The sequence below is a fragment of the Somniosus microcephalus genome, chromosome 24, assembly GCF_052327205.1.
Source record: "Somniosus microcephalus isolate GS21.2 chromosome 24, FLI_Smic_1.0, whole genome shotgun sequence".
Taxonomy (NCBI): domain Eukaryota; kingdom Metazoa; phylum Chordata; class Chondrichthyes; order Squaliformes; family Somniosidae; genus Somniosus; species Somniosus microcephalus.
The window spans coordinates 27,582,794-27,599,125 of NC_141010.1; the positions used below are offsets into that span (position 1 = coordinate 27,582,794).

Consider the following 16,332-nt stretch of genomic DNA (forward strand, 5'->3'; position numbering starts at 1 on the left):
GGCCCTGGAGAGAAAGAAAGTGAAATTCAAAGGAGAAAAGGTAGAAAAGCAACAAATTAATGGAGCAAGGAGAATGAATCATTGCCAATTAAAAATTATAATCGACTTTTCATAATGCAGTGATATATGCACCTCTAAACCTGGTTACTCCGATCCTATCCTTCTTCTTGTAGTAAAATACAGACATTTGCGAGTGTTTGTTGTGACCTGATTTTACTGGGGTTTTGCACAATGTGCTGCCTGCAGCTTACTGTGCAGGGTGGTAAATGCATTTATACAGGAAGTTGTGGCCTTGTTACAATGGTTTCAAGATCAAACTCCAGTACTTAACCATTACAACAATTGATAAGATATTCAATATAACTGGGCGAGCTTGTCCTTAGGGACCAGAGTGGCTGAAAACTTGTCTTCCCATTTTTAACGTCCCTCTGAACCAGACAGGCAAGATTTTGGTGCAAAGTCTTATCTGATTGATGGTACTCCTGACAATTCAGCACCCCTGAAGCACAGCATTGGGGTGTAATCTTAGATTATGCTCTCATATTCTGGTGTAGGGCTTAAATACACTAACCTTTGAACTGATAACAGGACGCGCTCCTAATTTGGTCAAGTTGGCACTGCAGGTTTTCTTCTTCTTCTTCTTCTTAGGCAGTCCCTCGGAACCGAGGATGACTTGCTTCCACGCTAAAAATGAGTTCTCAGGTGGCTGATGAGTCCAATGTGGGACCTACAGTCTCTGTCACAGGTGCGGCAGACGGTGGTTGAAGGAGCGGGTGGGTGGGGTGCTTGGGTTGATGTGCGCTCCTTCCGCTGTTTGCGCTTGGCTTCCGCTTGCTCCCTGCGAAGAGACTCGAGGTGTTCGGCGCCTTCCCGGATGCTTCTCCTCCACTTTGAGCGGTCTGCAGGTTTTATTTTCCCACTGACTGGGGGCATCATCTCCGACTTCAGCTGGGATGCTCCATCCAGTTGTTGCATGATATCTTTCTCAGTGAAGGATTAACTATTAGAATCACTGAAAGTTTATCCAATAATATTACATGCAGTTGGCTGTGAAATATATATCATAATTTATCATCAATGCTTTGATACTTTCCTGTAATTAGTCCACACTGCCCAGCAATAGAGAACTTATCGATTGATGATAGTTGCTCAATGTGCCGCACAATCCTTCTCTGGGCATCACCATTCTGCAACACACAGCTGTGAGAGATCCTTTAGTAATTCTTTGTCTGTTTTGTGTTTGTACCGACAGCTTCTTAGGACACCAGAGATCCTAAGTCTGTGTGGTGTTCTCCTGAAGCTGGATCGCTGAAATAGGCTTCCCACAGACACCTGCAAAAACACCATGGTAGAGGTTCAGACCGACTGCCAGAGACAGTTTCAGGCGGCGGTATCTGTCATTCAGGCCCTGCCGAAAAATGGTGAGTGCATTTTTCTTTAAATATTGTAATATTGGAAATAATTTAATGGGAATGATAAAATATAGAGACCGTTTCATGTTGGTTTTTCTTCCCATGTATTTTCTTCCCCTCTCCTTTGCCTCCAAACCATTCTTCCCCCAAGAGACCAGCCACCAAATCTCCTCCCAAGCCTCTGCCAATGCCAATTTATAACTATGGTGTGGAGATGCCGGTGTTGGACTGGGGTGGACAAATGTAAGAAATCACACAACACCAGGTTATAGTCCAACAGTTTTATTTGAAATCACAAGCTTTCGGAGCGCTGCTCCTTCGTCAGGTGAAGTGGAGAGATGCATAGAAACACAGCTTATATAGTCAGAGAATAATGTCAGATGTAAACATCTCTCCACTTCACCTGACGAAGGAGCAGCGCTCCGAAAGCTTGTGATTTCAAATAAAGCTGTTGGACTATAACCTGGTGTTGTGTGATTTCTTAAATTTATAATTAGCCACTGTAGGGTGGCACATCTAGTTTCGAGGATAGTTACCCAGTAATTTTGAAGAATGAAGATTGGACAACCATCCATTTTTCAGCCGCTGTATTTTTTTTAAAAGGCCATGCGTATTTGTGAGTGGACCTAGTTCACATTTACCAACGTGATCAAACCAGTTTTGCACGTGTGCGCGGCCTTATTAGTGTCAGCCGTGGCTCAGTGGGTAGCACCCGCGCCTCTGAGTCATGAAGGTTGTGGGTTCAAGTCCCACTCCAGAGACCTGAGCACCAATATCTAGGCTGACACTCCAGGGCAGTGCTGAGGGAGTGCTGCACTGTCGGAGGTGCCGTCTTTTGGATGAGACGTTAAACCAAGGCCCCGTCTGCTCTCTCAGGTGGACGTAAAAGATCCCATGACACTATTTCAAAGAAGAGCAGGGCAGTTATCCCCAGTGTCCTGGCCAATATTTATCCCTCAATGAATATCACTAAAACAGATTATCTGGTCATTATCACATTGCTGTTTGTGGGAGCTTGCTATACACAATTGGTAGCCGCATTTCCTACATTACAACAGAGATTACACTTCAAAAGTACTTCATTGGCTGTAAAAATGCTTTGGGACGTCCTGGGGTCATGAAAGGCGCTATATAAATGCAAGTCTTTTTCATTTTTATTTAGAAATGTCCCCTCCCTGCCCCGTTTTGGAGTGGGCTCAATGTGGCAGCCCTAAAGTTCTGGGAATTGTGCAAGAGAAAGACCCTGGGGCGAATCACCCTCTGAATTTAAGAACATAAATAGGAGCAGGAGTAGGCCATTCGGCCCTTCAAGCCTGCTCCGCCATTCAATGAGATCATGGCTGATCTTCTGCCTCAACTCCATTCACCGGCCCTATCGCCATATCCCTTGATGCCCTTACTAGTCAGAAATCTATCAACTTCTGTTCTGAATATACCCCATGACTGAGTCTCCACAGCTCTCTGGGGTAGAGAATTCCAAAGATTCACCACCCTCTGTGTGAAGAAATTTCTTCTCATCTCAGTCCTGAATGGCCTACCCTTTATCTTGCGGCTGTGGCCCCGGTTCTAGACTCCCCAGCCAAGGGAAACATTCTCCCAGCATCCACCCTATCAAGCCCTGTAATAATTTTGTATGCTTCAATGAGATCCCCTCTCATTCTTCTGAATTCAAGAGAATACAGGCCTAGTTTACTCAATCTCTTCTCATACGACAGTCCCGCCATCCCAGGAATCACTCTCGTGAACCTTCGTTGCACTCCCTCTATGGCAAGTATATCCTTCGTTAGGTAAGGAGACCAAAATTCTACACAGTACTCCAGGTGTGGTCTCACCAAGGCCCTATATAATTGGAGTAAGACTTCTTTACTCCTGTACTCAAATCCTCTTGTAATGAAGGCCAGCATACCATTTGCCTTCCTAATGGCTTGCTGCACCTGCACATTCACTTTCAGTGACTCATGTACAAGGACACCCAGGTCCCTTTTGAGCATCTGCATTTCCCAATCTTTCACCATTTAGGAAATGCTCTGCCTTTCTGTTTTTTCTACCAAAGTGGATAACTTCACATTTATTCCATCTGCCATGTTCTCGCCCACTCACTGAGCCTGTCGAGATCTCCTTGAAGCCTCTTCACAACTGACACTGCCACCTAGCTTTGTATCATCAGCAAATTTGGAAAAGTTACATTTAGTCCCCTCATCCAAATCATTGATATAGATTGTGAATAGCTGGGGCCCAAGCACCGATCCTTGCGGCACCCCACTAGACACAGCCTGCCACCCTGAAAAAGATCCGTTTATCCCTACTCTTTGTTTTCTGTCTGTTAACCAATTTTCAATCCATTCCACCCTTCCTGCCCCAAAGCAATTAGCCTTTACCTGGTACTTCCCTCTGGTGGTTTGGATGGGCTAAGGCGCTCTACATGGGGAAATTCTAGGCACAAACGTTTGTCCTTTCATTCCATGCTGCAGTCTGTCTGTCACCACCAGCATACTGCCTGCTTCCATTGTTGTAATCTTCGTGCTGGTAGAAAGGATGCTTTGGTACAATGTGGAAGATTTGGTTATTTTCACTAGTGTTAGTGATGAGTATTATAGCCCCCTCTTCACTTGTAATTGTCTTCATTGTCAACTGAGAGAAAAAAAATAACTTTCTGATTGTTCTTTTTCTGATCGCCAGTGGCACTGCTCATGAGAATCCTCTCTATGTGCCCCTCTCTCACTGATCCCCATTCTTACTTTCTTGCTGGCCACCAATGATGTATCTCTCGATGTCCTGTATCTCTTGGTTTGTCGTTGACTCCGTATAGCCCCTCTCTCAATGTTCCCCTCTCCCGCGACCTGTCATTGCTCCCCTCCCTTTTAATGTTGCTCTTTGGTGCCACCTCTGGCCGTAGTCTGCAAATACATCTAGGGGGTGAGAGTTTCTGCTTGCGTACGCCAGTAACATCAGCGCAATCTGGGCGGAATCGGCCGAACAAGCAGAATAGATCGGGGAATATTAAACTAAAGTGAGTTACTCCCAAAACCACTTGCGTTCGTGTTTTCTGCGATCTTTTATGCTGGTTTAAGATTTATTTTGCTGGATCAGGCCCCTCCTTCAAAGCTGGCCACGCCCCCAAGGTCGACAGTGCCAGATTACCTTGATTAGGGAAGACTTCAAATTGCACTCATTTTCTTTCATGTTTTCAAAGCTTTTTCATATCAAAGAGTATTTAATTTACTAAGATGTTGACTAATGTTCACCAATGAAACTATTAAATGGTTCAGTATAGTTTTTTTTAAGTCCTTTTCAGTGATTTTAAATACGGTTACTCACAGATGGCGGACTGGGCACTCTTATTTAAAATGCTTATTTTTTGTGATAAACCTATTTTCAGCTGTATTAATAAAACTGGACTAGGTTACCACTCTTAAACACATCAAGGGATACTTTTTAATGGAAAGAGAAAAAAATAAAGAATTACGTTGGCTCATGGAAGATTTTACGTTTGCAATGACGCAAATGATTTTTATCGGAAATTTGAACCGTAACCTTACCACAATTTCGAGCGCAATTTCTCGATTGCGCCCAAAGCGGAAACACTACCCCCCCTGGAGTGAAAGTATCCAGACTTAAGGTCATACTGTATCACAGAATGTCACATAACACTGAAAAGTGCTGTTAGGACAGCTTTATCTGCAGGCAAAAAGGTTACTTCGGACTTTTCAATGGAATACCAAATTTAAGAATTTATATTGTTAGACAGTGATACAGATGGAATTGTGATATAAGCAAAACTCATTAAGGAAATTTGGAATTGGGAAGTTTATTCTACTTTTGTCACAGGGAAGTTATCAGATCTGCCTCACTAATTGAACAAGTTCAATATTTCACAGATCCCTGACTGAGACATACAACTTTAGCTTAATATAAAAAAACAGGTACCGTTGAAAATACACAGCAGGGTTGTCAGCTTCCGAATACCTTGGTACCTCTAAGGAGATCTAAAGAAAGCATGCAACCAACTGGAAAATATCACATACACACCTCTCAGACATAGAATTCCCAGTAGAAGATAGTTTCAGTCCCATTGCATATGCTAACAGTGTCATAGATGTGAAAATAATGCACTGGAAGGCTTGAGGCTTATGAGCAAACTGTAGAAGCATAAAATAAAGCTGAGAATTCTCTCGATATTTAATTTTGCAAAATAACCGGGCTTAGCAAAACACTGTTTAATTTTTTAAATCTAGAATTAATTAAATTTGATGGGTGGGGGAGATAATTATTTTCTCACATGGGACTCCTGAGGGCTGATTAAAGTTTAATAACCGCCTGTTACTCCAGTTCTCTTGAGGAAATTGGGCTTTAATGTATAACCAGAATGCAGGAAATAGACTGTCTATTCCTGTTTAGGAGGTTGTTAAGGTTTTCTTGGATATCACCCAAAACTCAATTTACTGTCTGCCTGTGACAAGTAGAGCATTTGATTCACAAGGGGTTTAGGATGCTGAAGATAGCTTAAGCTGATTAAAAGTGTTTTTTCTGCTTTTTCAAGCAAATGAAGGGAGGTGATTGGGACCTCAGTACAATGTCTGGGCTGAATATCTTTGTTTTATTTTGTGTCCATGTCAGCACCTATAAGAATGGGCTGTGGAGTTGAGCAGGTTGTTAATTAAGTCTCACCATTTCATGCTGCCAAATAGACATATGTGAAATGATTTCAATATTTCTGCGCTATACTTTCACACCTGCCTGCCGGCAACTTTTGCCAGAGGGAAGTTGGTGTGGTGATTTATAAAAATATAAATACAACTAAGGTCACAGTAAATTGTTGACCCTTTGGGATCAGGGTATGTTTGTGCATTTAAAGTCACCTGTTTGAGCTCACAGCTTGTGACTTGTCAGAGCCGGAGGAGCCAACATTAAAAATACGATAATACTGAGATTCTGAGAGAGATTTTCCAATCGACCACGTTCATGTATGAATGCACATTGTGCTTGTACTACATTCACCTGTAAACTATTTTCAGACATCAACCCATTTGAAATAAATGGGCTGAAGCTGCCTTAAAAAAAATCACATTTCGGAATGCAGTATGAGATGTTAAGCATTGCTATATGAATGTTATCAATTGGAAAGTGTACTCCTAGCTATATTAAAAATAGGAACCATGTGCCCTATACCCTGTATTATCCGGGATTTCAGGGCCCTCCCCAGACTCCTCCCTCCCAGCCTTCATACCCTGTGCTTTATTCTAACCCTCACCTCTCTGCCTGACGGTAGCTCACCCCCATTTCCTGCTGATCCTGAATGCAGGCTGTCCAAGCCCCCTCCATATTTGCTTGTTTGATGTCCACTTTCTTCATCTCAGCAACCTGAGTTTCCCTCCCCACAATAGTGGGGAGAGGAGAGAAACGAACAGCAGGTGTTCAGGAAAATGCCAGGGAGCACTAAGTGCCAGTGGTGATATCATTGGAAACTCAGCAGTGGTTCCTTTCGTGATTGCTGAGGGATTTTCAGAGGGGCAAATTTTACAACAAGAAGTGACTGAAACAGGCAGAAAACAAATAGAAAGTCTGCAGCATCTACTCCAGCAATGGAGTCATCAAAACTAGTGCACTTAATGCTGCTGGTCGTATTTTTAAATGTTCCAGGATTTAGAATCACAAAATATGTGTAGCATAGCTTTAAGATCTGCAGTAGGTTTTTCTCTTCTTGAAACGCCTCCTATATCAGCTGCCAAATTCTGAGGTCAATCACAGGGTCATGTTTCAAATAAACTTCAAAGGAAAATGGCATTTTCCAGTTTTAAAGTTGTTAAAAAAAAAAAGCTTTAAAAATTGATATTCCTAAGCATCCCTAATCACAATTATGTTGCGAATTATTTCACCGCAACCACTTCACAGTGACATACCATTGGCTCCGCTGCCTGCCCATCAAATGTCCTGTGTGCTGATTGGTCAGTGGGACCACACCCCTGTCTAATAACGTCCCGTTGCTTTTTGGAAAGTTCATTTATTTTTATTAGAAGAAAACTCCAGGAATTAATATTAGCGTAAAGCGGGACAAAAACTGAACGAGATGCACTGTACTCGGATTTTATAATTGAAAAGCAAACCTCTACCAATGCTGGAAATGTGAAACAGCATGCTGGAAATGGACAGCAGGTCATTCAGCATCTGAAAAGACAAAGGACAGGTTAACATTAGAGGCAGAAGCCTTCTTCAGAACTGAATAAAGACAGTCACAAAAGGGGTAACAATGAAGGCGAACAGGATGAAAGTGACAGAGGAAAAGCACAAGCATTTTTGTTTCAGATTTTTATGATTTGCTGGTCATTTTTTTCTCTGCCAGGCATAAGTTTTGAAAATTCAAGCAATGAGATTTTACTGAATTTTTACTGAACATATCCATATTACATTTGAAAGTTGGTATCTCTGGGGAGCTGTAGACAGACTCCAAATGGAAAAAAAAAAGTAACAGTGGCGGTGCCTTAGGTGACACCATTCCTTAACGGGGCGATGCTCTGGTGAGTGGGACGGGGAGCTTCATTTTTAAACTGACATATACACAAAGCGGAAATATATATCAACAGCCAGTGTATCCACTGTGAACCTTATCACCTTCACACTCGTAACTCGAAATGTAAAACTGCAAGTCTGACTTTGGCCACATGGTGTCACCAAAATTTGATTTAAGAACATAACATAAGAAATAGGAGCAGGAGTAGGCCATTTGGCCCTTCGAGCCTGCTCCACCATTCAATAAGATCGTGGCTGATCTTCTACCTCATCTCCACTTTCCTGCACTATCCCCATATCCCTTGCTTCCCTTAATATCCAAAAATCTATCGATCTCTGTCTTGAATATACTCAACGACTGAGCCTCCACAGCCCTCTGGGGTAGAGAATTCCAAAGATTCACCACCCTCTGAGTGAAGAAATTTCTCCTCATCTGAGCCCTAAATGGCCGACCCCTTATTCTGAGACTGTGACCCCGGTTCTCGACTCCCCAGCCAGGGGAAACATCCTCCCAGCATCTACCCTGTCAAGCCCTGTAAGAATTTTGTATGTTTCAATGAGATCACCTCTCATTCTTCTAAACTCTAGAGAATATAGGCCTAGTCTACTCAACTAATGAAAGTAGGAAGGCACAATCTTACTCTGTAGCGTCAGCCTGTGTTACAATGGACAGAAAATGGTAAAGGCTATGACCTGGGTGGTCAGCTTAAGCCGATCACGTTGGGAGCACTGAAGGTGACAATTTACCCCATCTCACCGCAAGCACTGGAGTTTCTACTGGAAGAATATTGATGGCGTAACTCTGCGTAACCGCAGTGGCAGAAAGTATTCGTCCTTTTAAAGTCTTTGGCCTAGAAATTCAGTGGGCTGCGCCACCCGTTAGCGCCTTAAGAGGGCGCTAAGTGGGTCGCAAGCCACTGGCCACACCTCCCGCTAAATTCAGCGGGACGCTAGTGGTGGCGCTAGCCGTTAGCGCTGCGCCGCTACCGATGACATCATCGGTGTGCGCAGCGCCCTGCTGACGCCCCGGCTGCGATATTTAGATGCGCCCCCTGATTTAACGCCAGACGCTATGTGCGACCAGTTCAGGGGGGCCTACCTGCGGCGGTGGAGGCGCAAATTAAAGGAGGTGCGGGGCGGTCATTTTTGTTGCTGGCCGCCTGCCCGCACCTCTCTGCGCTGCCGTCCCCGGCCTCCTGAGCACCCCCCCCCGCGGAGTGCCGACTGCGTTCCAAGAGCCCGGCACTTCTCCTCGGTGCCGGGCTCTTTTGCCGGCACTCGCGATCCTCGGGGGCCCAGCTGGGCCCCAGATCGCACTGAACAAGGCCCCTCCCCTTTAAGAAGGGGAGGAAGGCCTGCAGTACTGCAGCGCGACGTGCCGCAGCGATATTCAGTCGCAGCGCCCCAAGAGGGATGTGGGGTGCCTCCAGTAGCGCCGCGCTTCCCTTTGGGGCGCTCCAACTGAATTTCCGGCGGGCGGCCGCAAATGCTTTTCAGCACCCTGGCGAGGCTGGTGCCCCAAACGGGGCTATAGTCAATTTCTAGGCCTTTATTTATATTGTAACATTTTCTATTTTCTACCCCACTCACATTCTCGGCTTTGCTGCTGATACGATCAGTCGGCCCAGTGAACACTTCTCAAGTGGAGTGTGATTTACGGTCCAATTTGTTTTAGAAATTCCTGAAAGTAGGGGGGGAAAGTACTTGCTTTTATATGGCTCCTTACCACATTGAAATGCCTCAGTGTTTTGCAAAATTAATAACTTTTAGTTTACTGATGTTCTGTAGGCACAGAGTGGAGTGATTGTTGTTACCTGAACTGCTCTTCATAGTGTGTCAGATTCTAAATGACACGGAGTGATGGTAAATCATTTGTCCTAACAATCAGCAATGATACAATCACTTAATGCCATAATGTTAACATTGCTGATTTTTAAAAAGATTTACAACATGTAGAAACAATTTTTATATTTAAAACTGTATTTCATTTTGGATTGAATTTGGAAATTCAAACTGGAAAATTCGAACAGGAAAACAATCAAAATATTTACCAACAGTCAAGGTATATACATATATTTGAAAATTCTTTGAAGAAAAAGATTATGCACTAGTTTACATATTGATGTAGTTTAGCAACATTTACAGAAGGGTACATTGATGACATACATTTAACCAACACCGCCAAAATCAGATTAACTGGTCATTTATCACATTGCTGTTTATGAGGCCCTGCTGTGTGCAAATTAACTGTGGCATTTTCCTGCAAAACAACAGTAAACCTACATTTCAAAAAATATTTAATTGGCTTTAAACCGCTTTGGGACATCCCAAAGACATGAAAAATGCTATATAAATTCAAGTTCTTTACTTCATAGTTGTGCATATAATACACGTACAGTAGTTTTTACATGCCTTAGAGTGCAGGCATCCACTCTAAATCTGAGATTGATAACTTTTTTGTTAACCAAAGGTATTAAGAGATATGGGCCAAAGGCGGGTATATGGAGTTAGGTGGCAGATCAGCCATGATCTCATTGAACAGGCTCGAGGGGCTGAATGGCCTACTCCTGTTCCTATGTTCCTATCCATGGGCAGGCACTAACACATGGATGCACAGGGGCTAGCCTATCTCTTTTGGGGTGTTGTTAGATTGGGTCACAGTTTTTGTGGAGAGAGAGGCAGCCTTCTCCCTGTGTATGTGGGTGTGTTGTGGGGTTGGTAAGTGGGGACTTGCTGGCCTTCAGGAAGGGCATCCAGACTGCCTGGTACTTCTGGATGCTAGCAGTAAGAGTTGTGCATCTATGCATCTCAGGCAGCCTTCACATCTCTGGGGACAGGCCCAGTACTCAAGGGACTGGGACTCGGAGGGATTTCTTTCTTGGTATACCCTTCGTGGTGCCTCAAACCACTGCCCGGAGCAGGGAATCTGAGGGAAGAAGCAGAAAACATGCCGGAGCCGACCACATCCTCTTCAGCATTCATCCAACAGAGAGTCGTGCTGAAATCAAAACAGAAAAGGCTGGAAGTACTCAGCAGGTCAGGCAGCATCTATGGAGAGAGAACCAGAGTTAATGTTTCGGTTCGATGACCTTTCATCAGAGAGTCATGTTGGGTGTGGTATGGCCAGTGTATCACTCTGAGTTGGCTGTCTTGCATTTTGCTGCATGTGCCAATTGTGATGGTTTGTTTCCAAATTTTCCTCCATTTTGCTGCTTTTATTTAGAGCCTAGGTTAGTTTCCAGGCTCCCTTTAGGCTTTTTGTGGAGCCTGTTGAAGTGGAGGTGAGTGCAGTGTGCAGAGATGTGATTTTTGTGTATCTTTTGGGGTCAGGATGTATAGCTCTAAGGGGCCAGTTGTCGTTGGAGTTTGCCGAGCATCTCTGACTCCCAGAGGAAGTCCGGGATCTGGAGGTAACTGAAAAAAGAAAGAACATGTATTTCTACAAGACCTTATCACACCTCAAAATTATCACATGGAATGAATTATACATAGTTGTTAAGTGAGTAAACATAGCAGCCATTTTGCGCACAGCAGGGTCACATAAATAGCAACCAAATTAATGAATAGTTCATCACTTTTATTTGGTGGTTGAAGGGCAAATGTGGATCAGGAAGCAGCGAGAACTCCCTGTTCTTCAAATGGTGCCATGAGATGTTTCGGGCTGGAGTTTCCTTGCGGAGGCGGGATGGCGGCAGGAGAACTGTTTGGCGGGTTCTGGACCCGCTCCAGTCTGCAGCCGCTCTGTGAAAATTATTTTCCGTAGATTGGCCTTGTTAAGCCCGCCGTGCCAGGTTCCTGGCCAATTAACAGGAAGCGGGTCTGATGATGTCATTTGATGACGTGTCATCAGCCGGTTTCCTTAAAGGGACCACGGCCACGTGGATATTGACCGTTGTGCTGCCAGTGTTCTACAGCATTGAGGGGCTGCAAACACTGACAAGCACTGCACAAAGGTGCACGTCTGCACCCAGGCTCATGCATGACTCCCTCCATATGCTTAAGGAAGGAGTCACAGCATGCAGGGAGATTCTCTTCCCTTCCCATGGGCGGAAGAGACCTCCCCAGGAGATCAACGCAGCCTGATTGCACAGGAGGACACAAGCAGGGATGTCGTCAGGAGTTCCTGGGTGCAGTGGTGCCAACCTTTCAACGATCTCAGTAGATCACGAAACGTTACTGCAAAGCCACACTCAAACTCACCCTGCTGTGCCACTCATCACATCCCCATCACTCTGCCTTCCCTACCCTACTCCTGCACATCTTTACTCACACCAACTTACCTTGCACCTCCACCCATCCCTCTCTATCTACATTATCACTTCCCCATCTCACTAGCCACCCCTCGCACTCACCCTCATCCTACTGCAAGCATACCAACTAACAACACACAAGGGTAGGCACTTGAGAGGTTTAGCCAATGTCCATGTGACGTTTCTGCTAATGTGTTGTCATACATTGAAATCTATATTTTCAAAACTTAACCTTATTGGACAGATCTGAGCGCACCTTGAGAAGTGTCTTACTGAGTTCCAGTGAATGTTGAGACATAACTCCGCCGCGCGCCCCCCCCCCCCCCGCTATAGTGATGAGTGTGCATGGAATGGCTTGGACATTAAAAGGATGCTTCGCGGTGCTGGTGTGGGATGGTGCCAACCTGGTGCATCATGTGGCAGCCAGGTTTTACAGCGTCAAATGCAGTAAATCTGGCCATGGTGATGCCATCGCTGGCCTCCTGGCAGCAATGTTGTCAGGGGCTGATGCCCTGTGTCCTGTTCAGCATCAGGTGATGGCGGAGAAGGTTGGTGTTGGGGCTGATCGTGGAAGAAGTCAGAGGACCAAGGTCTGATTTTTCCAAGGGCACCGATGTTGCTGCAATAGATGGCAGCTGCAGGTGAGATGACAGAAGCGATCTGTCACTTGTGAGAGAGGTTGTTTCAATGAGGTGGCACTGGACATACAGTTGGCTCTTTCAAGCTAAAGAAATTTCTATATGTCTTACAAATGCAGTAACCGACAGTTTCTGAGCTCTGAAACTGAACAACTACAACATGATAGCCTGATAGCTGCAGAAGTGGAATAAAGGATATCAGATAAATCAAAGCAGACTCAACTCATGCCAGGGTGAGCTGGCGTGTTCCTCGAGCAGCGGGTAACCCATGGGGGAGGACATGAAAGTACACGGTAGGCTCAAAATAGCATTAAATTGGCGATTGATAAGCCATTTAATGATCTAAATCGTCTCCCCCGCCGCTTGATGTTGGGTCAGTTCTGCACAGACAGACCCAACACCTGGGAGACTCGTGGAGGTGGGTTGACGGCGGGTTCCCTACCCGCTGTCAATCTTTGCTATTTTGACAGCGGACCCGCCTCCAAACCCGCCGTCTGAGCACCGGCAAATCCAGCCCTTAAGGATGGCACCTCTGACAATGCAGCACTTCTGCAGTGCTACACTGAAACGTTAGGCTAGATTTACGTGCTGAAATGGGGCTTAAACTCACAACATTCTGACCTCGGAGGTGAGAGCACTACCATCTGAGCCCAAGGTAGAGTTTGCTGCTTGTGTATTGTGCCTGTGGTTTGCGGCACCTCCCAGTTCTCAGAACTTTTTGTGTGAGGAGTGACAGCTTCTGGTGCCAAACCCATCCTCCACCCCCTGCCCCCCCTAATCTGGTTTAGTCTGCAGTGACCTGGATTTATTCTTTTACTTTCTGGTCACCCTCCTCTCTTCCCTGATGCTCTGCAGGTAAGTAACTTCTCTTGTGACCAAGAAGTGGATATTACTTACCTGGTGTTTTGTTGGTCATCATTTTCTGTTATCCCACTTTAAATGAAATATGTTAATGGAAGTGTGCTGGTTGGTACCAGGCTAAACTGGGAGTGTAGCTGGTCAGATTAAACTCTATGATGGGGATTATGGAGAGCAGCATGCCACCAATAGCAAATACACAAGGTTGTATATCTAAGGCTCTTACCTTGAGGCTGGGTAACATTCTCCCTAATGCTCAGGATGGGAAGTACTGTGCGGATGGGCCCCAAATGTTCTTGGTGCCTAGGGCTACAAAGAATTCTTAATCTGGCTCTGGCCATCGACAGTTTAGCAAGAAGGCTTCCATTTTGTTGGGTGTTTCGAAAAAAATCTAGACAATTGGTAAAGTGTTGTAAAAGAGTGTGCTAGAAATACTGATGAGGTGAATTATCATTGAAAAAATCTTGAGTTATTGTATTAATGAACAGGCAGGCCTTTCTGTTTTTTTTAAAAAGAATGACAAAGGGGAGCTACACTGGCTGCGTATGGTTAGAGCACAAAGCACCAACTCACCGTGCCACCAAACAGGAGAATGCACGCCCGGCCCAGTTCCCATTCTGAGCCCTGTGGCACAGGAAGGCCATGTGTGCCTCTGCAAGAAGAAGGGACAATTAGATGAGGTGGTCTGACAAGGCGGCCATTGCATGCCTCCTGGTGGACAGCAGCAGAACAACGGCCTGGGAACAAGATGGCTGCTTCACCTCTTGGTCACATAGGATAGGTTTCCGTCTTCCCCACCCAGACGTAAAGCATCGCCTGGCCACAGCACAGAGATTTTCACGCCTGCAAGGGAGCCAGCCCAATTTTTCTTTTCATTGAAATGAATTAGCTGGACTTTCAAGACTTGCCACTCAAATTTCCTCCCTGCGCCGCACCCACGTGATGCTTTCACATCCAGGCGTTGAAGATGAAAATCCACATCGTGAAGGGGAAGGCGGAAAATCATATCGGGGTGGGTGGGGGTTTGGAGGCAAAAATATGAATGTAAATCCTTCATTAGATGTTAAATACCTTGATAACAAAAGCAAATAAGAATGACAGTTCTATTCGATCTGCAGTCGAAAGCTGTACGAGGAGAGTTCAGGCCAATGTTCGCAGGTAAAGTTACACACTAATTCCCATTCAGAGATGGAAAGTTCCAAAGCCCGATAATCACTGATGAGCCTCAGCAGAACATCTGCAAGAACAGGAAGGTGGAGTGGGTGGTGCGGTCGTGTTACTGAGTCCTGTGGCTCCGTGTCCCCAGCTTCTAAGTCATTTTGTTTCTAATTTTCGTATCACAACCTCTTTTTTTGTTTTTGTTTTGTGTGCAACAACTTCTCATATTTGCACAATTGTGTAATCAAGCATCCCAATTATTCACCCATTGATTACCATGACAACAGAAAATAAGAGTGTGCAGATTGCTATGCTACTCACTTGGATGTGTGCCACTTTTTTTTCTCCTCATTCTGCAATGTCTTTCCCAGTATACCTAAAATTTGCATCACTATGGTTACAAATCTGGTTCATTCTCCCCCACATTATTAAGTATTATGAATTGAGAGTTTATGGAACTTAAGTGGCCAAGTATTTGATTTCCAGTTGGAAGATATTCAGCTTGAGTCCTGTATGTCCAGGAATTTTCTTGCCTTGGTTGGCTGAACTGCTGAATGGAGCACGTCCCAGCCATAGAGCAGTAAGTACATCTAAATCCACATGGCAGGTCTCGAATTGTACCTCTTATTCAGCAAACATGGATCAGAGTTGATGGCAACTATGGAAATGTTGGACCTGAATTGTCTAACTTCCTGTCTGAATGGTAGCAACAAGTGGCCCAGTGAGTAAGAAAACAGAGGATGAAAGGAAAAAGTTCAGAATGCACTATTTTTAGTTTGTCTTTCTGTCACCAGGTTCTTACCGTCCATCCCATGAGAAGATGCTGAAGTTTTACAGTTACTACAAGCAGGCAACCTTAGGCCCTTGTACCATTAGCAGGCCTGGCTTCTGGGATCCCATAGGACGTATAAAATGGTAATCTTTAAATTATATTATGTTTGAAATGAGGATGAATATACTAAGATGATTTATGTAACCAGAGGTGTCAACTTGCCATATTTAATATTGTCTGTAAAATCCAGCTGTCCGCATTATCTTGCACTTTCTCTCAGCTTTGAATACTCAAAAGAAACTGAAAAAAATTTAGACAGGTGAATTTTACTGAAAGATTGGGAGTCTTCATATTACATTTGGCAAATTTGCATATCTGTGTAACAGTAACATTGCTAACTTTTTTAAAATAAATTTCAAAAAATAGTCTCCTACCATTCATCTCCAATATTATTTTTTAAATGCGCTAAATAATATTCACTGATGACACCATTAAGAGAACTGATTCCTGGGATGGAAGGGTGATCTTATGAAGAAAGGTTGAGCAGGTTGGGCCTATACTCATTGGAGTTTAGAAGAATGAGAGGTGATCTTATCGAAACATATAAGATTCTGAGGGGGTTGGACAGGGTAGATGCTGAGAGGATGTTTCCCCTCGTGGGGGAATCTAGAACGAGGGGGCATGTCTCAGAATTAGGAGTCGCCCATTTAAAACGGAGATGAGGAATTTCTTCTCTG

General features: G+C 44.5%; 1 protein-coding gene across 8 annotated transcripts in view; it reads left to right on the plus strand.

Moving 5' to 3' along the window:
• The window catches only part of LOC147101147 (acyl-CoA-binding domain-containing protein 4-like), a 274,772-nt gene that overhangs the window by 40,487 nt on the left and 217,953 nt on the right, over positions 1–16,332 (plus strand). For all 8 annotated transcript variants that reach the window (XM_085966359.1, XM_085966353.1, XM_085966360.1 and 5 more), the window contains 2 exons: positions 1,253–1,421; positions 15,618–15,738. In XM_085966359.1, the coding sequence (XP_085822485.1) occupies positions 1,346–1,421; positions 15,618–15,738 (197 nt within the window). In that variant the 5' untranslated portion in view covers positions 1,253–1,345. The remainder of the gene's footprint in view (positions 1–1,252; positions 1,422–15,617; positions 15,739–16,332) is intronic.